The sequence below is a fragment of the Mandrillus leucophaeus genome, unplaced genomic scaffold (assembly GCF_000951045.1).
Source record: "Mandrillus leucophaeus isolate KB7577 unplaced genomic scaffold, Mleu.le_1.0 Scaffold848, whole genome shotgun sequence".
In the NCBI taxonomy this organism is placed as follows: Eukaryota; Metazoa; Chordata; class Mammalia; order Primates; family Cercopithecidae; genus Mandrillus; species Mandrillus leucophaeus.
The window spans coordinates 695,622-720,110 of record NW_012109230.1 but is presented as its reverse complement, the minus strand read 5'-3'; the positions used below and the strand labels follow the sequence as shown (position 1 = coordinate 720,110).

The following is a 24,489-nucleotide window of genomic DNA, read 5'->3' as shown; positions in this document are numbered from 1 at the left end:
CTGCAGTAAGTGGTTAATAAATTCGCGCTGTTCTAGTAATGACTTGGGATGTCTGTATTGCACAGAGGATGTGTCTGGGCCTCAGTTTCTGTACCTAGAAAATAGGGTTGTTCTTTCTTGCCCAGCCAGTATCCCAAGGGAGGGGTGTTAGGAGCTTGTGAGTCTCACTGTGTCTGGGCCCAGATTCCAGCTCGCAGGGTGGAGAAGGCCAGCCCAGCCTGGGTGCTAGTCTGGGAAGAGCCTCCATTAGCAGATTGTTGTAACCGAACACACCAGATGGCCCTGCTGTCCTCCCTCATCTCTGCCTTTCCTCACCCCAGCCAGGGACTGACATTGACTCACACCTCCTGGAAGCGTGTGTGTGTGTGTGTGTGTGTGTGTGTGTGTGTGTGTGTGTGAGAGAGAGAGAGAGAGAGAGAGATGTGGGGGAGATGGTTTGGAAGGGGGTGCCTGCTTCTGATATGTCTTCCCAGCCAGACCAATCCCAGCCCCACTGAGCAGCTCATGAGCTCCAGGGAAGGGAAATGTGGTGGCCTTCTCATCTCCAGAAATTATCTTCACAGTGAAGTAAACGGGGATAAGATGCAGGAAAACCTAGTGACAGTGGCCTTTTCTCGACCTTACACCCATTGAAAGTGGATGTGCCCCCAACTCCTGAACACCCTTCACCCATCCCCAACTCCATCCACCCTCATGGATGCTGACACACACAAGGACACATATGCATGCACACATATGTGAGTATACACAGACCTCCAGCATCCTTAACATGCAGAGACCCCCCCCCCGCCCCCTGCCCCCATCCAATGATAGATTCATACCGAGACACCAGTGGGCCTGCCTGGGAAGCGCACATCCTCCCACACACAGACTCGCACCTCCCTGGATCTCCTGCATCTCCCTGGTTCCATCTCTGTACAACACCCCCAAGTGTAGCACCAGATGAGAAAGGGACTTGGGGACATGGCATATGTGATATATGAGGTGAGATTAAAACCCAGTGTGAAACCCGTCTTTAATATACCTCTAACAGTGGATTAGGGTGGGGAGCAGCAGGGCAGGAAGGCTGACAGTGCCCAGTGAGGTTCCCCTGGCCCTGGTGAGGGGTGTGGCTGTCAGGCCAGCCCAGTCAACCCCAGCCTGGGTCCTGGGCTGGTTCTGCAAAGTCCTGGGGTCAGGAGCAGCTGAGGCCAGCAGGTACCAGCTCCCTTCCCAGGGTAGATGGAGAATGTGTATGAGATGTCCTTCCTCCATTTGGACCTGACAGCCTGCCCTGGGTTCCAAAGGTCCAACCTCCCTCAGCCTGAGCTGACGATCATTCATTCATTCATTCATTCATTCATTCATTCATTCATTCACTTTCCCAAGCAGTCAGCTGGGTTGCTGTATGTCTAGGCCTCAGGGAGCTGCCAGGCTGGGCAGGGAGAGGAAATAGGAGGAGTTGAGGAACGATCACTTTCCAAGCCGATTGTGGAGGAAGTGGTGGGCATGAGCTGGGTGGTCGTCAAGGACTCATTCCGTTGGAGGAAGACAGTTCTGCTGGCAGTCAGAAGACTTTGTTTAGAACCTCATTTCCCAGTTGCATATGAGCAGTCATGACTTGGAGCAAGTTCCTAACCTCCCTGGGCCTCAAATTCCTCATCTGTATGATGGACCTACTAACAAGGAAGTTATGAGGCTCAAGTGAGGAAGAGGTTGGGAAATTGCGTGGTGCTATCAACCCACCCCACAAATGTCAGGGAGACAGTTGAACCCTGCCTCCATGGTGGGGTGGGATTCCAGCAGAGAGTGGGGAGAATGGTTTTCAGGGGTGAGCCGGACGCAGCAGCTCACGCCTGTAATCCCAGCACTTTGGGAGGCCGAGGTGGGTGGATCACGAGGTCAGGAGTTCAAGACCAGCCTGACCAACATGGTGAAACCCCATCTCTACTAAAACATATAAAAAATAGCCGGGCGTGGTGGCATGCACCTGTAGTCCCAGCTACTCAGGAAGCTGAGGCAGGAGAATCACTTGAACCCAGGAGGCAGAGGTTGCAGTGAGCCAAGATTGCGCCACTGCACTCCAGCCTGGGTGATAGAGCGAGACTCCATCTCAGAAAAAAAAAAAAAGGTGGAGGACAGTGTAAGCAAAGGCATGGAGGTATTCGAGGGACAAGCAAGTAGGGGGAAAACAAGAGGTGGAGAGAGCTGGTTCGTAGGATGGGGGTGGTGGGGAGTTGCAGGAGATGCCAAGGGAATGCACAGGAGGTGCCATATCTGAGTACTTCAAGCTCTCTGCTATCCCCTCTGTACCAGAGGCTGCTCTGGGCCAGGCTGGCAAAGGTGGAACTTATATCACACTTGGCAGCCTGCAGAGCCCATTGGAGCATCATACTGGTCTTGGGAGGAGAGCAGGGTAACCTTGATAGAGCCCATTTTCTGGAGCAAGAAACTGAGCCCCTAGAGGAGATGAACAGCTTGCCCAAGGCAGACAGTAGCAAGGTCAAGCTGGAATCCAGATCTCCACCATATATTTTGGTCTTTCTGAGCCAGTAGTCAGCACACAGGTGGGAATGACTAACAGCATCCTTTCCTAGGGAGACTCACACTTTGCAAGCTGTTCCTTAGCCCATTTGCAAGCTGTTCCTTAGCCCATGCAGCACTAATGCTGGGCTTTCTGGGCACGTGACAGGATCACAGGGAAGCAGTTTGAGGGAGGATATTTCTTCCTGGTGGCCCCAAATCACACTGAGTCCTGCCAAGACAGGTTACTTGGTATTACGCTGGCCCCAACAATGAGTGCTCGTTTATTGCACTGAATGGTTTGGGAGCAAGGCTGGGGATGGAGTTGGGGCTGTCAATGGCTCAGAGTCCCAGAGCAAACTCCCTGAACAACTGCTGTTGGCTGATGACACTTAGAAAAAACTGTTGCATAAGTATCCCTGGCCCATAATTAAGTCCTTCCTACCCTATCTGAGAAGTGACAGGGAGTTACAGTCAAGAAGGTTCGGTAGACAAACTTTGGACTCACGCTTGAGTTCAGGTTCCTGGTCTGCCTTGCAGCAGGTGTTCCTGAGCAAATCATTTTACTTCTCTGACTGTTTTCTCATCTGTAAAAGCAGGGGTAATGATGCCTACTTGGCAATGTGGTTGTGACAATTAAATAATATTCTAGCCTCACTGCAGTCCAAGAGGTCTCGGAGGAGAGGGGGCTCCAAAGATTTCCAGAACACAGGCAGCCTGGAAGCCATCCTGATTCATAGCCTTGGAGGCAGGGGGTGGGCCACCCATCTCCACCCCATTACCTCTGCAGAGAAGTGTTACTGATTCCTCCATGCAGGAAGCATTTGTTGAACCCTGATTCTATGCCAGGCCTGGCCCCTCAGAGCTCTTGGAAAGACAGGAGCACCACAGGGAGACCACTGCAGTCACTGGGTATAGAAGGCGAAGCAGCTGGACCCACCTTGTGGGGCTGAAGGCACAGTGGAGGGGTGGAAAGTATTTGATCAAGGCAGAAAGGCAGCCAGGAGAGTAGTGATGGGCTCTGGTTTCAATCCTGTTCTGCCCCCTCCAGCTGTGGGACTTCACCTCCCTGCACCTCATTTCCTCATCTGTAAAATGAGGATGATAGCAACACTCACCAGCAGGACTGTTGAATTCAATGTGTAGTAAATTTAAAGACTATAGCCAATGCTCACAAAATGCTGGCCATTCTCGTGACACCAGATGAATGGCAGCTTGCCAGGTAGGCAAGGGTTGGATGGAAAAGCTTGGATAAAGACCCAGGGGCTGGAGAGACTGTGGCTTCTTTGGGGAACTTGGAAGCTTTCTGGGGAGTCAGTGATTGTGGGGGCAGGTGAGGGGCTGGGCCATGGGGCCCCCACTCCTTACCCCAGCCGGAAGCCTGGTCTTGAGTCACTATTGGGCCAGTGGAGCTCACGGATGGGCATGGGAGCGGGGAGGATGTAGACATTATTTTAATCTTCCTTTTAAAGCATAATTGCTTTTTGTCGGCGGGTGTTCCTGGAGACGCCTCCCCGTGGGATTGCTTTCCAGGCTCCTCTCTTCCAGGAGACAGGCAGGGGCCGGGCCAGCTCCACGCTGCATTAATATGCTGCAAATGCGATTTCATGGCCTCAAATGAGATTAGGGCCAGAGGCTCTGCTCTCTGGTAGAGATGGCGGGCTGTGTGAGCGAGGGTGGCGGGCGCTGAGCGGGGAGGGAGCCCGGGCTGACTTGGCCTGAGTGAGCAGTTTCCTGTAATTGGAGCCCCTCGGACTTGCTGGCGGCGCATCCCTGCTGCAGAACCAACCCTGAGGCCCTGTCCAGTGGGCGAGGTACCCAGGGCTGTCACCCCTACCCCCAGGCTCCCCACAAGCACCTCAATAAGGAGAGTGCTGTGATTAAGGCCACAGTCTCTGCAGCCAGGTAGCCAAGTCTAAAGCTTGCCTCCATTTTCTTGTCTTTAAAATGGGGCAACAGGCCGAGGACAGTGGCTCATGTCTGTAATCCCAGCACTTTGGGAGGCCAAGGCAGGCAGATCACTTGAGGTAAGGAGTTCAAGACCAGCCTGGCCAACATGGTGAAACCCAGTCTCTACTAAAAATACAAAAATTAGTCTGGCATAGTGGCAGGCGCCTGTAATCCCAGCTACTTGGGAGGCTGAGGCAGGGGAATCACTTGAACTTGGGAAGCAGAGGTTGCAGTGAGCCAAGATCCCACCACTGCACTCCAGCCTAGGTGACAATTGAGACACAGTCTCAAAAAATAGAAATAAAAATAAAATAAAATGGGGACAACAGTAGCACCTACCTCATATGTCATTGTGAGGACTGAGTTAACGTCTGTAAAACATACAGAATAGTGCTCACCGTTAGCTATTATTACGAGGTTCCTATACACATCCATGCATGCCCTAGCAAGGGGAGAAGGCACTAGGGGCTTGGACTGTGGAGAGGGAGGGCTTGGGGGAGCAGGCATCACTGTCCCAGGCTGAAGTAGCAGGAAGGAGGAAGACACTTGACACAAATGTCATCCCTCACTCATACATCAAGCACACACCTGGTGCCAATTCTGCGCTGGGCAACATGCTGGGCCCTGGGGACATAGTTCCTGCCCTTTGGGAAGATAGATCGTGTCCCAGAGAAGCCCACAATGGATCATGAGCCAGGGCAGGGGAGGCCCATGGGCTGTGGATCTGATGTCCCTGAGGTGGGGGTGGGGGAAGGTTGCAGTGAATCTTTGTGCAGGTTGTGCACAATTCAACTGTGTCTTGGATTATTCAGGCTGGCTGGGGAAGAGGGATGGCCCAGGCATGTGGAACAGTAAAGGTGAAGGCCTGAAGGCTGGAGAGACCACTGCACCTTCACAGGGACCACAGGCATGTCATGAGGCTGGAGTGTGGGTGTGAGGCTGGGATTGGGTGCAGGGCCTGGGGAGAGCAGACCAGGAGGCTGGCAGGGGTCCCCTGCAGTGATGGGGTTCTACTAAGGTGTTTTTTGAAGCAGTGGAGGGCCTTTGTCAGATTTGGAGGTCGGAAGAGTTGGGGTGAGGGGACACAGGTTTGTTGGAAACAGGTTGAGCCTACTGTCCCCACCCCAAGGCCTCTGTGCCCTCTGAGTAGACCCCCCAACCCAACCTTGGCAGGGCACTGCTTCTGCCCCTCCTGATGGAAGGAAATGGCAGGCAGCTTCATTGCTCACGCCTTTATTCAGTCTCTTGTTAAACGAGTTATTGATTTTTCAAAAGAAAAATGCCCAAAAGCCACGTTGCATCTTCAGCAAAGTGATTTATGACATGATGGAGGGAGTTGGGCTGCCCCAAATGAGAGCTTTGGTTGCCAAACGCCAAGAGGAATCCTTCAACATAGCAATCCATAAACGTGCCTGCTAAGCAAATGGAAGCTGCGTTGTCCAACAACGAGAACACCACACTCTACTCATCACCCCCAAGTCTCCTGTTGCCAAAGCTCGGGCCAGAGGTGCTCCATCTTGGCATAAATTGTAAGCGTGAAGGAAAGCCCATGGTGGGGCTGCCTACCATGTGAAGGCATCCATTCTCTTGTCTAATCCTCGCCACCACCCTGCACAGAGCCTGCTGGTAGATCTGCTCTGCAGATGGGGAATGGGAGGCTCTGGGGGATCAGGAGGTTTGCCCAAACCTCGCTCCAGTGCCTGGCAGAACCAGGGTTAGAGCCAGGCCTGACAGATTCCGAGTTATCATGCTTTTTTGTTTGCTGCCAAATCTTTTTGCCTATTTGGTGGTGCCCAGAGCCCAGAAGAACTAGGTGCAGCAAGACAGGGTCAGGACTATCACGAAGTCTGCTCTGAGACAAAACACAGATACACATGGGTTTAGCCCAGCAGCCATTTACTGAGCTGATAAAAGTCACCTCTGCACAGCAAGGAACCAGGGGAAGGTCAGAAGGGCAGGTCCCCACAGCCTCCAGGATCCCACCCTGGCTCACTTGGCAAGCAGACCCTAAAGACAGCAGCCTGCATCTAACAGGCTTAGCTGGAAATGGGAGCGAGCTACATTAGTGATAGTCACAGTCTGGGGTGTCATGACCCCACTAGCCCTCGTAATCAAGCAGCCCTGCAGCCCCTCTGTGCTGGGTAGAAGTGATGTCCTCCAGGCCCCCTGGCTCTGCCCTTGCTTATGCGGGCCTGGCCAGCCATGCCCAGCTGAGCCTCTGGGACACACCACCTCACTCTCCTTTGTCACCAGTGTCTGTAGGCCGCACTGCGCAGAGACATTGGTCTGGCCTCATTCAAAAGGCCAGGTGTTTTCATCTCTGGTCTTGAATTTTTCATGTTGCCTCAGTTTCAGGAGAGAAGAAAGGAGAGCTGCGGCTGCTTTCCCCAGAATGAAAGGAAAAGGCAGCGTGGTTTGGTGGTTATGATCATGGACTTTGGAGCCAGCAGACCTGGAGTCAAATCCCAACTTTGCTGCCTCAAAGCTATGTGACCTTGGGCAAGTCCATTCCCTCAGAGCATTTGTGTCCTCACCTTAAAAATGGGCTCTGGCCAGGTGCGGTGGTTCACACCTGTAATCCCAGCAATTTGGGAGGCCAAGGCAGGTGGATCACTTGAAGTCAGAAGTTCGAGACCAGCCTGGTCAACATGTGAAACCTTGTCTCTACTAAATACAAAATATTAGCCGGGCGTGGTGGCATGCCTGTGATCCCAGTTACTGGGGAGGCTGAGGCAGGAGAATCACTTGAACCTGGGAGGCAGAGGTTGCAGTGAACTGAGATCGCGCCATTGCACTCCAGCCTGGGAGACAGAATGAGACCCTGTTTCAAAAAAAAAAAAAAGAACTCACAACAATAACTCCCAGGAGCATAAACGTGAGGATGAAATGAGATGGCGTAGGCCAGCTCTTGGCATGGGACCTGGCACACAGTAAGTGCTCACTAAAAGTTGGGAGTGTGAAGGGGCTGGTGGTGATGATGGCAGCAGTGATACCAGGACAGCAGGTGAGAGATTGGGCCATGGAGAGTGGCTCACACAGCAGGTACATCAGCCAGGGTCCTGCTAGGAAAAAAAAAGCCATTCAAATTCAGGAGCTTGAGGGAAGTTTTTAATAAAGGGACTATTTCCAATATTGAGGGTGGGGTTTAGGAAAAACAAGAGTGAGACTACAGTGCCCTTAGGGGCTGGAACCTGTGAGAAACCTTGCCTGACTCCTAGGTTTGAACAGACAAGAGGGAACAATGACCATAACCTGGAAAGGTACCTGTATGGAGAGAGTTGGCTGCCAGGCAGAGTCCAGGGAAGTGTGCGTCTCTCCCAGAGCCCCCACACTTGGCCTTCTCTTTTCCTGACTCTTGCCCCTTCCCCCGTATCTCCCCATCACTCTTTCTCCATTGCTTTTGGGCAGCTGAGTTGGATGAGGTGGGAAATGTAGGCAGTGTGATTTTATAGCAAATGGCAGCTCATAGTTGTGTGATCTTGGGCAAAATGTTAACCCTCTCTGAGCTTTGGTTCCCATCCTTATCGAGTGGGAGAATCAGGACTGCTCTGAGGGCTGAATGAGACCGTGAAGGTAAAGCTCTTAACACGGGCAGCGAAGTCCCCCAGACGTGCTTGCTCTTTTCCCTGCTAACCAACCTTGGACTTGGTGAGTTCTCCCTCACTGGAATGGGCCAGAGAAGTGAGAAATGGCCGTGGGTTGAAGTCTACATGTCTCCACCATTGCTTGAGCCTTCACACCCATCCAGACCAGATATCATCCCAGGCCCACTTGCCCTCTTCTCTAACCCCTCTCTGTTCCCGGCTTCCGGGCCCACACCTATGGCTGCACCTTTCTCAGGTAGCCCTTCACCAGAAATGTCCCCTTCTTTCTACCTAAATCCAATGTGTTCTCAGGGTCCTGCTCAAGGCCCTTCATCCCGGAGGCCTTCCTCGACCCATTTATCTCCTGCTCTGAACGTGCGCAGTCCTCCTGGTCCACTGCAACACCTCCTGCGTGTGTGCCGCTTCTGGAGCTGCAAGTTCACTCCTGGTATTTAAGAAACATGAGGCAAGGGCGTGGGACCAGGGCAAGTCCCTGCCCCTCCCTTGGTTTTTATTTTGACTGTTGTCAACTGAAGCATTTCCCTTACAGGGCCTCTATGCTCCCACTGCCACGCACCCTCAGCCCCAGTGGTGTAGACAGCAAGTCCTCACTTGTTGGCTGAAGGATGGAAGACTCTGAGAGGGTCCACCCCTCTCAAAGTCCCTCTGAATCCACCGGCTGCTGGCCAGGACCTTTAAGGGCTGCTCTGACCTCATATAAGTTGTGAGGCTCAGCCTCAGGAGTTTCTGCAGAGAGATTTGGGATCTGGCTTTGCCCTGTGCTTCCACAAGGGCTCTAACTGGGCCCCTTGAGGCCAGTTCACATCCCACCACTTAAGGTGCTGGGCTGGGTTTAAACTGAAGTCACCGCCACCCAGAGCTGCACTAGAGAGAACTTGCCAAGCCCAAGGTTGGTTAGCAGGGAAAAGCGAGCATGCCTGGAGCTCATAACTATCCGTGTTAAGAGCTTTACCTGCATGGTGTCATTCAGCCCACAGAGCAACCCCGATTCCCTCACTGAATAAGGATGGGAACCAAAGCTCAGAAAGGGTTAACATTTTGCCCAAGATCACACAGCTTTGAGCTGCCATTTGCTACAAAATCACACTGCCTACGTTTCCCACCTCATCCAACTCAGCTGCCCAAATGTGGGGGTGGGACAGGACTCAGAGGGAAGGAAAGGCCAAGTAAGGGAGGGGTGGTCTCTGGAAGACAGACACACTCTCCTGAGTCTCGTTGCATGGGTAGTTTGTCCTCACAGGCTGCTTCCTCAGACTCCAGGCCCCAGACATGGCATGAGAAAGCAGGGCTGACTATGAGCCACATCTGTCTCCCCAGATTCTTCTTGCTGTCCAGCCAACAAGATCCTTCCTTCCCCAAGAGCCAACCCCAGATCTAGCCTCAGGGGCTTGCCCCTCCCAGAACTATGGGCTCCCTAGTGGCCACATGTAACCCCTGGCCCCTCCTAGAGCTCCAAGTGCTCTCTCCTGGGGGTAGGGAGTGGGCACAGTTATCTATTAGCTGTGAGATTAATCATTCCCTGCTCTCCCTCACCCTGGAATCTCCCTGAATCATCACAGCTTGGATCTGGCCCCTGGGCATTTGAGGAGCAAGCCCACTTTTCTGAGCTGGGGAGGTAGAACTCACCTTGCTGGAGAAAGGGGAGAAGGTAGAGCAACTGGGCTCATGCTGCTGTTAAGGCCTTCTCACAGGCGAGGAGGAAGCAGTTCTTAGAGGAGGTTAGGGCAGGCACAGGAGCTGCTGTCTCAGGGGTCCTTGGTCTGGGGAGGTGAACAACCAGCAAGTCAGAGGGTAGAAGAGCCCTCCTGGTGGCTGCTGAGTGCACAGGGCCCGCTTGCACTCTGGAGCCAGACGGCCTGGAACCAGTGCCCAATCGCATTATCTTCTTTCCAGGCAGGAAGATGGCACGGGTGTGGCTGCAGAGGCAGAAAGCTCAGATGCCAGGGAGGATAGCTGAGTGACAGCCCAGAGCCTCGGGGACTGAGGCAGAGTTGCAGGGCAGGGCAGGGACCACAGTGAGGCAGGCAAGGTGGCCAGGGCGCAAAATGTGAGGAGGCTCTGTGTCAGGAACGGAGCGCTCCCATAGCCCTGAGAGTGAGTGCTTCCTTAAAGTTTGCTTCCTAGGCACCTGGCTTGCAATGGCTCCCCACCCCCTCACCCTGCTGGCCTAGCCTCCTAGACTTAGGAGGCCTGAGAGGCTGGAAGAGAGGTGCTTTAGGGAGACTGGGGGAGCAGCCCCTGAGACCTTTCCACACATACACACTGTGCTGGGACATGTTGGCCCACAAGGGAGATAAAGCACAGTGCTCACAGCCAGGCCATTCCTGGTCAGGCCCCCAGTCCCAGAGCGCCAGCGGTACCACTCTTGGCAGGCCTAGACGGGGAGAAAATTAGGAGTGGGGTTCCCGACTTCCATCCCCCACTAGTGTCTGGGTGGCCTTGGCTGGTCCTTTCAGTTCTAATCAAAGACAAAGCCTCAGTTTTTCTGTCTCTAACCTGGGAGAACCACATCCTCGCTGCTGCTCTTTCTGGAGTGGGGGTAGAGAGGGAGGCTGGGAGGCCTCTGCAAAGCAGGAGTCTTCTGCCTCCTGGCTGCCAGACTGGTCCTGCTCTTCGGCCAGATTAAAAGAATCTCCAACAGGGGCCCAAAATAGGTAGAAATGAGGCAGGCCACAGGGGCCTCCCAAACACCTCTGAACACCGCCCAGCACCCCAGATCCCTCCTCTTCTAGCCCAGGATTGCTCATCATCCTTCAAAGCCCAGTTCAGACCTCACCTCTCCATAGAACAACTCCCCACCCCAGGCCAACGACTGGCCTCTCCTCATTCTGCCATCTCACCTCACCAAAAGCACCTAGAACCCTGCCTGGTGTGCTGCAAATGCTCCACTAAAAGACATACTCTGTCTTTGTAATAATCTCTTGCAGCACTCAGAACTGAACCATAATCTTTGGTTCATACTCTAGTGCCATCACTGGCCCATCATGGCTTTCTTTAATTGTTTAATTCTAATTTATTTTCAATAATATCATGAACTCCCATTAACTGACCACCCAATCTAAAAACCCAAAGGTTTAGAATGTATGCTCTTACCCTCTTCTCTCCCCCATCTTCCCACCCACCCTCCCAGAAGAAACCATCCTCTTGAAGTTTGTGTTTATTATTATCAAATAAATGGAAGACTATAGGTACCCAAAGAGGCATGATGGCTGGTAGATTCTTCAACAGAAGTAGCTGTTTTACCGATCAAGCTGCAACGCTCTTGAGAGCAGTGTCTGGCTTCCTCTTTTGCTGCAGTGTGAGCAGCGTGGGGCTGGCCATGCCACAGGGTCAGTGGAGACTGCGTGAGGCACCAAGAACAGGAAGGGTGAGGCCTGAGTGCCAGGCGGCAGGTGGAACACAGCTCCAGGAATAGGGAAAAGAGCTTCGCGTTCTAGCTCACTGCACCTGGACAGGTGCCTGTGTGACTTCGGCCCTGCCCTGTGACATCACACAATGTTGCCCAGGTGACCCAGCTAGGTGGAAAAGCTCACTGCTTTTCCAGGCCTGGGCAGAGAGAGGGCTCTCCCATCTCTCCACCGTCCTGGGGGTGCCAAGAGTCAATCGCCTCGTTGCTGACCCTGTCCAACTGGCCATGGCCTGCAACCCCCTAGGCCCCTCCACCCATAGACCATCTCGCTGCTGAGAGATCGAGGACCTGCCCCCACCTGGCCACCCTCCCCCTTCCCCAACATCCAGACCCCAGGGCTGGTGTGTGGCACCCCTGAGACCACATTGACCTCCATACTGTCTACTAACCATAAGGACTCCAAGACTCCCAGGCCCAGCTGTCTGGGCAGGACTGATGCCTGATCACCCACTTATACCAGCTACTCGTCCCCAAGATTGTTAAACAAGGCCAGACACTCCTGGCCTCAAGAGGATGGGACTGAAAAACAAAAAGGTAAGGCCAGGGGAATGGGCCACACACCTGCATGAATCCATCCCTCCTTCAAAGTCTCTCCTTCAAAGTTTCATTTGTTCCTTAATCATGACAAAAGCTTCCCTTCTCTGGGTCTCAGTTTTCACAGCTGTGAAATGGGGAGTGAGGCGGTCTCTGTGGCTCTCCCAGGTTAGCTGCCCTATACTCTTGGGCCATATGGGAACTGGAATGCAGTGTACTTGCGGGTGTTGTCAATGCTGACCACCCTTACCTGCTTGTTTCTGCTCTCTTGTTGCTGGGGTCACACAGTCTGAGAGCCCACTGAGATGGTTCATTACCCCCATCCAAGATCTCCCAGGATATTCCCAGGCTGCTACCTTGGCAGCCCTGATGCCCCCACTGCCCCCATGCTCTCCTAGCCCTGGCCCTGATTTTCTGGGGCCTAGGCCCCTGCCCTGGAACGCAGATGCTTGGGTCTCTGGAGAGAAGGGATTTTTGTGTGTTTTGTTCATCTCTGTATCCCCAGCACTCAGAACAGTGCCTGGCACATAGTGGGTGCTTAATAAAAAGCTGTGGCCTAGCAGCAGGGTTCTGCCAGGAAGGGACTAGAATCTTATTGTAATGAGATGTAAACAGTTCAGTGCAAGGGACCCCTTACCTTCCTCTCACTAGCAAGGCAGAGACCCTGCCCTAGATGGTGTTACCCACAGGGATAGCAGAAGGAGCTGAGACCAAAGGCACATCGGTACTTGCAAACGGGGAATACCCTCTTTGTAGTTACACTCAGCTTGAATAAGCCAAATAGCTGGGGGTGCTCAGGCCCTAGTGTGATTTCCACTTTATTACCCTTGATTTTGATGTCTCTGGTTCCTGATGTTCTCTGCCCACAGCTGCCCCCGACCCCCCGCAGACTCCACCCTCCCCATTAAGCCTCTTTCTGTAATGCCACACACTCAGGACCAGGCACCAGTTTGATCTGGCACCCTAAGCTGCCAGGTGGTCCCCACCTGCCCCACGTAGCTGGATTTGGGGATCCAGGGAGTGTGCGTGGGAGTCCTGAGGAGGAGCCAAGGTTGCTTTGATTGGTAGCTTTGAGAAGCACTTTGATAGCTGGGTAGAATTGCCCATAAGGATGCTCATCATGGCCAGCGGGGGTGGCTCATGCCTGTAATCCCAGCACTTTGTGAGGCTGAGGCAAGTTTAAGACCAGCCTGGTCAACATGGTGAAACCCCGTCTCTACTAAAAATACAAAAATTAGCTGGGTTTGGTGGGACACAGCTGTAATCCCAGTTACTCAGGAGGCTGAGGCAGGAGAATAGCTTGAACCTGGGACGTGAAGGTTGCAGTGAGCCGAGATCGTTCCACTGCACTCCAGCCTGGGCAACAGAGTGAGATTCCGTCTCAAAAAAAAAAAAAAAAAAAAAAAACGATGTTGGCCAGGCACAGTGTCTCACTCCTGTAATCCCAGCTCTTTGGGAGCCCAAGGCAGGAGTTTGAGACCAGCCTGGCCAACATGTTGAAACCCTGTCTCTACAAAGAGCGAAACTCCGTCTTAAAAGAAAAAAAAAAAAGGATGCTCATCATGTATATAATATATATATTTGTGTTTCTTCTTTTGTGAATACCCAGTTCATGTTTTTTTAATTGGGTAATGCTTATAGGTTTCAGTGCTCTTTGTATACTACGGATATTAATCCTTTTTTAAATATATAGCAAACATTTTCTCCTTTTTTCCTTTTCTTTGTATTGCAGGGCATTTTGGATCATTACAGAAGTTTGTATAGATTTTTAAAATGTAATCAAACCTATCCTTTTTTAATGATTTCTGACTTTTGTGTCATCTTTGGGAATACTTCTCTGCTCCAAAGAACACAATTCCTCTTGCTGCCACCAATGGATACTCAGGTTATGAGTTCAATGGGGTATCCACTGTGGAGCAGAGAAGGGATCCACATCCAAGGAAGCACGGTTAGAGCACAGCAGAGACAGCAAGAGCGTGGGGTCAGACGGACCCTGCTTCCAGTTCCAGCCCCGGCCCCACTAGCTAAGCCGTGTGCTTTCACGCAAGAGGTTTACTTTCTCTGAGTGTGCTTCCTCACCTGTAAAAGAGCTTTCCCCTAACCACCATAACTCCCAGGCAAGTTTAGATGCCAAAGCTAGAAGGAACATGGGGAACCATTTTTAACTGAAAGTCCTTGTGAAACTGCTGGGAAATAGCCCCACTGCAGTCAAATAACTCACCTAAATGACAGATCCAGGCAGTCAGGCACCCTGCCTCGCGGCCCAGCCCCTCTCCAGCTGGTGTGACTTTTCAGATGCAGGGTCCTTCTGGAGGGCAGAACCGGGCTCAGCTCCTCAGGCCTCCCAGACTGCTGGAGGAGAGGGGTGGCAAGGGAGGCGTGGGTGGAAGAGTTTGTTTCCTTCCATCTCTCTCCCCACCAGAACCAAGTTAAGCTCCCCCACCCCACCCACAGGAGCTGAATTCAAGGATCATTAACTGCCTGTTGTTCCTACCTCCTCCTCTCACCCCAGCCCTTCCCCCCAGCACATGGATCCAAAAACGCCCTGAGTGATGGGCAGTCCTAGTTCCTCTGCAACATCTGCTGGCTAATCCTGGCCTGTTGAGGGCAAGGCTGCCTGTCTGATTGGATAAGGGCGCTTGAGTTAGCTAGCAGCTTCCAAGCTTGCCAGGCTCAGTGGAGTAGCTGACAGTGCTGAGCTTTGGAATCAGGCAGGTTTCGGTGCTCACAGCCCGGCCTCCCATCCACTGGCTGTGTGGCCTTGGGCAGGTAAACTGGCCAAACCCCTGCCTGGAAAAGCTGCCTGCTTATCTCTGCACCCTAGTAGTGTTGGGTGGGTTAAGTGAGAGTGAGCCTTAGAAGCTGATGGTGAGCATCCAGCTCTGCTCCCAGCCAAGAAGAGACATGAATTCCCTCCCCAGGGCTCACTACACCCCTACAGATGGGTTTGTGCCACCTGAGACTTACAGGAGGGTGCCCCATCACCCCCAGTTCACTACCCCTCTTGTAACCCAGTATGTGCATTTTCTGTTCCCTCGTCAATCCTGCAGTGCAGGCCAGGGGTAACAGACGGGTTGAGGACTTTGGTTCTGATGCAGTACATCTCTAAGGGAAGCCTGCAGATTCCCATCCAGACATGGGAATAAAAAGGGGATAGCGGGAGGATAGCAGCCCTGGACCACCATCCCCATCCTGGCCTCACCCTTGGCCCCAGGCCTCCCTGGCCCTGGGCCCAGCCTGCCCAGCGGGCACATGCCTGCAGGCCTCACCAGGAGGCGCCAGCCTGGCAGTTGGCTTCATGCCCAGAACTGAAGCACGAGCAGTTCTCGCTAAACTTCCTGCAAGCTTTATTCCCAGAAGGGAAGGCGGTCCCCAGGGGAGGCGCAGGGGAGGTAGAGGAGGAGCCGGTGTGACTCCTGGCCAGGTCTGCAAATGCCTAGTTGGGCTCTGGGGCTGCCAGGGAGCCAGTAAGGGCCCTTGGACAATGGTCTTGCTCCTGGGCCCTCACTTGTATGGCCCCAGGGAGCTCACGACAGGCCCTGTGCCCTCACAGCACAGGGAATCTGTCTAGGAACATGAATCACCCCTCCCAGCTTCACTGCAGGAACTTCAGAGACAGTAACCACCTGAAAGGCTGAATCACAAACCATTCCAGACATTCCCATTGGCCAGGTGGGAAAACCAAGGCTCAGAGAGGTGGTGCAGAGAGGTAGGGCCAGAGGTGAGCTGAAACCTAGGTCATGGAGTCTCACTCTATCGCCAGGGCTGGAGTGCAATCTTGGCTCACTGCAACCTCCGCCTCCCAGGTTCAAGCAATTCTTCTGCCTCAGCCTCCCAAGTAGCTGGAGTTACAGCCTCGTGCCACCATGCCTGGCTTATTTTTGTATTTTTAGTAAAGATGGGGTTTCACCATGTTGTCTAGGCTGGTCTCGAACTCCCAGCCTCAAGTGATTCGCCTGCCTCGGCCTCCCAAAGTGCTAGGATTACAGGCGTGAGCCACCAGTCTGGCGGAGTTGAAACCTAGGTCTTTTGCCCTGAGGCTGCCAGCCTTGCTCCTACGCCACTAAACCAGGAGAGCAAGGCTGCTGGGGAGTTGGGGGTCATGGTGGCGTGCGTGAGGGTGGATATGGGAGGAAGTTGCCTACCCAGGAGGGCAGGGAGCAGCACTCTGGCTGCTCCCCCTCCCTCACCTCCAGGCAGGGGCATCTTCCCCTCCCCTCATTCTCCCCTGACAGGAGAATGGGGGAGAGGAGGAGGGGCAATCCTCATCAACACCTCTGCAGATGGTGACAGGCCCTGCTGGGTCCTGGAAGAGGGTGAGGGTGGCCTCCTCAGTCAGAGGATGGAGAGGAGGGTCTCTCTCTGCAGGACTGGCACTTCTGATCTGGGGGGCATGTAGTCTCACCTCCTAATTAGTCATCTTGCTAGGCAAGGACCACAGCCTGCACCAGGCAAGCCAAGGGAAGCGGGGGAGCAAGGCACAGGGACAACAGTTCTGGGGTGACACCCAGGGAGGAACAGTCCAGGCAGAGGAAACAGCTAGGGCAGAGGCGGGGAGGCAGGAGGGAGCTTGGTGGGTGTGAGAAACAGCCAGGAGGCCAGTGTGGCTGGAGCGGAGTGACCTACAGGGCCCGTGGGACAAGATGAGGTCAGTTTTCTGGGCCAGCTCCTGGAGGGCCCCACAGGCCATTGCAAGGCTCTGAGAGAAGCAGGAAGCTACTGCAGGGCTCTGAGCAGAGGAGAGAGGGATCTGGGTCCAATCTGTAAAGGCTCACTCTGGCCGCTGTGTGGGATTGGATGGGGTGGAGGCAGAGCCGGAGAGGAAACAGAACTCCATCAGAGGCGAGTCAGGACATGCAGGTGTCTGGGACCTGAGTGCTGACCTGAGGATGCTGAGAAGGGGTCAGAGTCCAGATATGGTTTGAAGGGGGAGCTGACAGGCTGTGCTGAGGAACTGGATAAGGGATGTCGAGGGAGAGAAGGACGAATCAGGAAGGACTCCAAGATGTGGGGCTTGAACAACTAGAACAACAGCATCGCCATTAACTCATTAATGAATTGGGGCAGACAGCAGGAGGAGGGGTTTGAAGAGGAGTCAAGAGCTCGTTAGCTTTGAGAGGCCAGTAGACCCCCAAGGGGAGCAGTTGAGGGGAGGTGTGGCTCCGATTGGTGGGCACCCCATGCTATCGTGAGAAATGGATGAAATAACGTTCCTAAAACTCCTCAGGGCAGAGCAGAGCCTCAGGCACTGTGCCCTTTTCTTTCCCTCTGCCTGAGGCTTCCAGGAGCCAGCAGGGGTGGTCCTGTGCCGGGGACCCCCAGGCTCAAGTAGGAGCAGAGCAGGCTCCAGATAGGCCGGTCCAAGCCCTCATCTCCCCACGGGTGACTCTCAGAGCACGGCTGGCTTTGGGGCCCAGCATGGTGAGGGGCAGAGCTGGTTTAAACCTGGCTCTGCTGACACTCAGGGCTCCTCAGGAACCGGCCGTTCTGAGCCAGGGACCCAGCCTGCCGAGGCTGCCACCAAAACCAGAGCCCATCCAGGGCCCAAGTCCTTGCTTCTGTCTAGGCCTCAATCTGCCCTCTATGTAACAGGACATTGTTCTCAACCCCACCCCACCAGGGCCTGCCCTGGAATGCAGGGTCTGACAGGCTGAGCTTTCCAGAGATGAGGAACAGCCCCCCAGTGGCCCCTCAGGGCCCTGCCTCCACCCTGAGGAGGGCCCTCGCTCCTCTCCCAGGGCCGAGAGTGCCCCTCTATGGCCCCTCATATCAACTGGAGGGACAAAGGGTAGGCGAGACCTCCCACCATGGGAGGCCTATCAAGGGTTAATCTAGGTCAGATTAACTGGGAGTGGAAAGTCAGCCAGCCGACCAGTGGAGGACCAGGACCAGGGAGGACGAGGACACCCCTGAGCCACAGCAGCCCTATGGCCACACTCCTCCTCACCCCACAGCGCTTATATGCCCAGCTCTGCCATCTTCCCTGAGTCCCCACTGCCTCCCTAGTCAAAATGAGCCACCTCTGGGCCTTGGAAAGCTCTGCCCCTTCCCGTTTGCTGCCTTTGCTCCAGCGTTCTGCTTCTGGCCTGTCCTCCCTGCCTCCACTCCTGCACCTTCTTCCAACCCTTTAAGGCCTCCTCCTTCCTGCTGTCTTCCCTGACTGCCTCAGCCACCCAGAGCTCTGTCTTCTCTCGGCAACTCTCATCACAGTGGTCCTTTGGGCCATGAATCCACGAATTACTAAACTGCTGAGTCCCTGCTTGAGGCAACTGGCGTAGGAGGCCCCCTGCATGGGCAGGCACCTCTTCCTCCCCAGTCCACAAGGTTCCTGGGTAGAAGACAGGTGGGGCATCTGGGACAGATGCACGAATTCACCTCCATGTGCACTGAGTGCCCCCGTGGACGTGGAGAAACTTTGTCAGCTGTAAAGTGCTGTGCACAGGAGGGGCCTGAGGTGATGGGTGGGCTGAGCTGAGGTTACAGGATAGACTGAAGAAGGTGGCCCATTGTTAGAACTGCAAAAGCGGGTGGGATTTAGGAATTACAGACAAGGGCACCTGCGAAAGCCAAGGCTTAGAAGTGGGACCGGACTTGAAAGGTGAGGTGGCCTGTCTCATCCTGCAGGAAGGGTAGGATCCAGGGCTGGGGGAGAGGATGAAAGGCACTGCAAGAGATGTGGGATGGGAACAGAAGTAAGGAGAAAATGAGGCCAAGGCGACTGACTTACAGAGTGGGCGGAGGGGTGACAGAGGGAGGCAGGCACTTGAGGGAGCTGTGAGGGGCTAGATGCTAGAGGGTGGCAGTGAAGGGAGGTGCCGCAGCAGAAGAGGCCACTCAGGGCCAGGTGCGGTAACTCATGCCTGTAATCCCAGCACTTTGGGAGGCCAAGGCAGGCGGATCACCTGAGGTCAGGAGTTGGAGACCATGGGGAAACCCCATCTCTACTAAAAATACAAAAGTTAGCTGAACGTGGTGGCATTTGCCTGTAATTCCAGCTACAGGGGAGGCTGAGGCAGGAGAATTGCTTGAACCTGGGAGACGGAGGTTGCAGTGAGCCAAGATGGCACCACTACACTCCAGCCTGGGCAACTGAGCAAGACTCCATCGCAAAAAAAAAAAAAAAAAAAAAAAAAGGCCACTTAGCCCTGGCTTTCCCCACAGAACACTGAAGACCCAGAGGAGCCCCTGGTCGCCTCCCAGAGCACGGAACCTAAGATGGGTCACCTGTCTCCCTCTAACAAGGAGACCATCACGGTCACCCTCCATGGAGCCACCAACCTGCCTGCCTGCAAGGATGGTTCCGAGCCATGGCCCTATGTGGTGGTGTAAGTAGCTGTGTGAGAGTGGGGTCAGGGGATGGATTGGGCTGTGAGCAGAAACCAGGGGACAGCTATTTGGAATATGAGCACCCAAAGGCCCAGGACTGGGTCATACCCAGAGGGGAAGAGCCACTGTGGGCACTGCCTGGCACCTCCACTGCTGCATGGGAAGCTGCTCACCAGGGCTGGGGAAGGCAGGGTGCCAAGGGGTCCAGAGAGTCACCCCTCCCCACCCCACCCCAGCGGGGCAGGGATTGGCCACAGCTCAGCTCCAGTGGGGCAGGGCGCTTGTATGCAGAGGCCTGGGCTGGGCTCATGGGCATGATGGTCAGATTGGGGAAGGGGAATATTTGGGGCCTGCCCCTCCTGACTTCTGGGTGCCCCACCCCACCATACCCAGCCCTGGGGTAGGGTCTTCATAACCACCCTCCCCTCCCCTCCTTCTCCAGTCACTTCTATCATGGGGACTCCCATAGTTCTGGGCCTTTAATGCACCCCACACACCCCCTCCAGCCAGCTGCTGTCAGGGTACACACTTCCCCAGCCTGGCGCCAAGGCCTGCCATGCCACATCTATGCCCACCTCACAGGTCTCACTTCTTCCAGAAAGGCACCAAGTGGCAACACAATCTCCATCCAGCCAACCTTCCCTGGGGACACTAGACATGTGCTCAATCTTTACTATAAAGCACCCTCCAAGGAGCACATCAACCCTATACCCCTTCTATAGACAGACAGTGGGAGCCTTGGTGGCCTCCCACCAAGCCACCCTATACTTCCCCTCCCCCAATACTAGCACCATTCAGTTCCTGCCAAGAGTCTGTTGCCCACATTTCCTTTTGGGGAGTGCCTGCCCCAGCCCTCTCACCAATGCCTGCTGAAATCCTGCCTTCAAAGCCTCCTCCTCCAGGCAGCCACCAGAGTTGAGCTCTCCCTCCTCCGGAGCACCACAGCAGTGGTGACCCTGGTCTGAAGTACTTTATATCGATATGGTTTATGCACTCCTCTGGGGCTCCCTGAGGACGGATCTCCTCCTCCATTTACCCCAACAATGCACCCAACATAGGCCTGAGCCCAGGGCCAAAGAGTGACTGAGGCCAACACCTGGTTACTATGACAAGTCCCTGCCCCCCCAGCACCGCACTGTGAAAGAGGGATAGAAGCTGTGCCGAGACCAACAGGTGAAACACTTGCCTCAAAAGCCCCATTTGTGCCAGCCCAGCTCCTCGGCCCTCCCTCCCCCAACTCCATTTCCGTGGTGAGGGAAGGACAGGTGGCGGGAGCAGGCTTGGCAGGGAGGCTGTTTCTAGCGGGGAGCTCGCCTTCTCCGCTCAGCTATTTCCATAAACCAATTATCGCCGATCATCTCGGGAGATTGAGGCCCTGACTGTCACCAATCCAGCCTGGGCGGCGGGGCGGGGAGCTGGGTGGCCGCGTGGCTCCTAGGCAGGCACCTCGACCCGCGCCATCACCCGGTTGCCATGGGAATGCGCGGCAGGAGCCTAGGCGACCCGAGCCTGGGGGTGGATAAGAGAGCCGGGCACACCCCAGTCCTCCTGCACCCTCCCTGTGGCTGCCGCACGTGGGGCGGGAGAGAGGGTGGGGACAGAGAACGCGGGGAAGGGGGAGGGGAAAGCACGTCGCTGCACCCCTCTCCAGCTGGGAGCAGCGCCTGGGCCAGGATGCAGCCTGCGTCCCAGGGCTCCAGAAAGGTGGAGCTGCCACCAGCTCGAGGTGGTGCTAATGAGATGCAAATGAAGGGAGAAGGAAGGGCTTCTGAAAATGAGGGCCCAGCTGTCAGGACCTGAAGGGGGCTTTCAGTGCTGGCCCCCAGCCCCAGGCAGGAACCCCAGAGGGAAGATCCAGATCCTCAGAGGCCATAGACCCTGGAAAGAATTTTATATCCCTGCACATCTGATTACAAATACACAAGTAACAAACCACGCAATAGGCATAAGAAAGTTCACAAAAGTTTTCGTTTTCTTCATGATGAATACTTCAATGCTTTTTTAAAAATATGTATTTATTTGTAAAGACTTAAATGTAAGACCTGCAACTGTAACACCCCTAGAAGAAAACATAGGGGAAAGCCTCCTTCACATTGGTCTTGGCATTTAATCTTTGGATATGACACCGGAAGTACAGGCAACAAAAGCAAAAATAAACAAGTGAGACTGCATCAAACTAAAAAGTTTCTGCACAGCAAAGGGAATAATCCGCAAAACAAAAAGGCTGCCTATGGTATGGGAGAAAATATTTGCAAACCATGTATCTGATAAGGAGTTAATATCCAAAATATATGAGTAACTCATACAACTCAACAGCAAAAAGACAACGCAATTTAAAAAATGAGAAAAAGACCCAAATAGACATTTTTCCAACAAAGAAATACAAATGGCCAACAGGCACATGAAAAGGTGCACATCACTAATCATCAGGGAAATGCAAATCAAAGCCACAAGGAGATATCGCTTCACACCTGATAGGATGGCTGTTCTCAAAAACACAAGAGATAAGTGTTGGTGAGGGTATGGAGAAAAGAGAACCCTTGTACACTGTTGGTGGGAATGTACAGTAAAAAGGTGCAGCCATTGTGGAACACAGCATGGAGGTTCCTCAAAAAATTGAATATAAAACTACCATATGATCCAGCAATCTCACTACTGGGTACATATCCAAAGGAAGCAAAATCAGTTACTTGAAAAGATATCTGGCCGGGCGAAGTGGCTCACGCCTGTAATCCAGCACTTTGAAGGGCCGAGGTGGGTGGATCACAAGGTCAAGAGTTCAAGACCACCCTGGCCAATATGGTGAAACCCCGTCTCTACTAAAAATACAAAAATTAGCCGGACATGGTGGCAGGCGCCTATAATCCCAACTGCTAGGGAGGCTGAGGCAGGAGAATTGCTTGAACCTGGGAGGCGGAGGTTGCAGTGAGCCAAGATTGCGCCACTGCACTCCAGCCTGGGCAACAAGACTCCATCTCAAAAAAATAGGCTGGGTGAGGTGGCTCAAGCCTGTAATCCCAGCACTTTGGGAGGCCGAGGCGGGCGGATCACGAGGTCAGGAGATCGAGACCATCCTGGCTAACACAGTGAAACCCCGTCTCTACTAAAAATACAAAAAGAAATTAGCCGGGGGTGGTGGCGGGCGCCTGTAGTCCCAGCTACTCCAGAGGCTAAGGCAGGAGAATGGCGTGAACCCGGGAAGCCGAGCTTGCAGTGAGCTGACATCGCGCCACTGCACTCCAGCCTGGGCTACAGAGCGAGACTCCGTCTCAAAAAAGAAAAAAAGAGAAAAAAAGAAGAAAGAAAAGAAAAGATATCTGGGCCGGGTGCAGTGGCTCATGCCTGTAATCCCAGAACTTTGGAAGGCAGAGGCAGGTGGATCATCTGAGGTCAAGAGTATCCCTATATTCATTGCGGAATTATTCACAATAGTTAAGATATAGGATCAACCTAAGTATTTGTTGATGAATGAATGGATAAAGAAAATGTCATATATATACACACACACGTGTTATATACATATATTTGTATATACTTATGTCATATATACACACACAATTATATATTGTATACATATATGTCCACATATATATAACATATACACAATAGAATATTATTCTGCCATAAAAGGGAGGACATCCTGCCATTTGTGACAATGCAGATGAGCTTGGAGGACATTATGCTAAATGAAATAAGCTAGATACAGAAAGACAAATACTGCATAATGTCACTTAACGGAATCTAAGATGAACTCATAGATGCAGAGAGTAGAATGGTGGCTATCAGGAGCTGGGGATGAGGAAAATTAGGAAATGTTGGTTAAAGGATACAAGCTCTCAGTTTTGGGATGAGTAATTCTGGGGATCTAATATGCAGCAGGTGACTCTAGTTAATGATACTGTATTGTGGCTGGGCACAGTCATGTGCCAGACCTCAGGTGATCAAGACAGGCAGATCACCTGAGGTCAGGAGTTTGAGACCAGCCTGGCCAACATGGTGAAACCCCATCTCTACTAAAAATACAAAAATTAGCTTGGCGTGTTGGTGCACACCTGTAATTCCACCTACTTGGGAGGCTGAGGCAGGAGAATCACTTGAACCTGAGAGGTGGAGGCTGCAGTGAGCTGAGATTGTGCCAGCGCACTCCAGCCTGGGCGACAGAGTAAGACTCCGTCTGAAAAAAAAAAGATACTATATTATGTATTTGAAATGTGCTAAGAGTAGATTTTAAGTGTTTTCACCACATACACAAAAAGTAACTGTGAGGTGATAGATATGTTAATTAATTTGATCATGATAATCACTGCAGAAAGTATATGTGTATCAAATCATCACTTTGTACATTTTAAATACATATAAATTTTATTTTTATTTGTCAATTATATCTCAATAAAACTGGGAATATATATATATAATTTTACCTTCTTTCCAAGCATTTTTTCTCATCTTTTTGCTGCCCCTGTTTTCTGGTACCCTGAGCTTAGTCTCCTGGCTTGGTTTCCTGCCCTCTGCCATCCCATCTTCTCTCACCTGAGGTTGGGGATGGGGATCCTGGGAATCCCTGTCTCAGCCTGAGTTCTGTCCTTCTCTCTGGGTTTGTTGCATCCCCAGCAGGCAGGACCACAGTTTCAGGGGTCGGGGCAGGGGGAGTAGTGAAGCACAGACCTGAGAGTGCCCAGAACTGTTCACTCATTCATCCCCTTAGTGGGGAGCTGAGGAGGATTCAGGCCCAAAGATGGTACTTCTCTTGTTTGGGGCATGGCCACTTCACCCCTTAGGAAGGCACCAGGCTTGAGTCCATCTAGTAATAGGCACATCCTCCAGCCAAAACTATTCCAGACCAGCAGGCACCTGGCTCATCTTGTGGGTCAGCCTCTCTTCATCTAAGCCACTGGTTGGCTTCCAATCTGACCCCACTTCTCCACCAATATAGCTTCTCTGTAGTCACCAGTGACCACCATCCCTGACCCTGCATCCAACGGGCATCTCATCTTTCGTAATCTCTCAGGTGAAGGAAATAATGTATACAGTGGTCCATTTCCAAGACAAAGTGCCTTAAATCGGCTTAGGTCAGCAAACTACAGAAGAAACAGCATATATTAGGCCCCTGCTTGGATAGCCAATGCCTGCTTTTCGGCACCCTCCCCTACCCCCGCTTAGTTG

General features: G+C 53.1%; 1 protein-coding gene across 1 annotated transcript in view; it reads left to right on the top strand.

Moving 5' to 3' along the window:
* The first annotated feature begins 11,553 nt into the window (after positions 1–11,553).
* The window catches only part of CCDC33 (coiled-coil domain containing 33), a 104,649-nt gene continuing 91,713 nt past the window's right edge, over positions 11,554–24,489 (top strand). The window contains exons 1-2 of the mRNA XM_011968545.1: positions 11,554–12,000; positions 19,162–19,325. Of these exons, the coding sequence (XP_011823935.1) occupies positions 11,980–12,000; positions 19,162–19,325 (185 nt within the window). The 5' untranslated portion in view covers positions 11,554–11,979. The remainder of the gene's footprint in view (positions 12,001–19,161; positions 19,326–24,489) is intronic.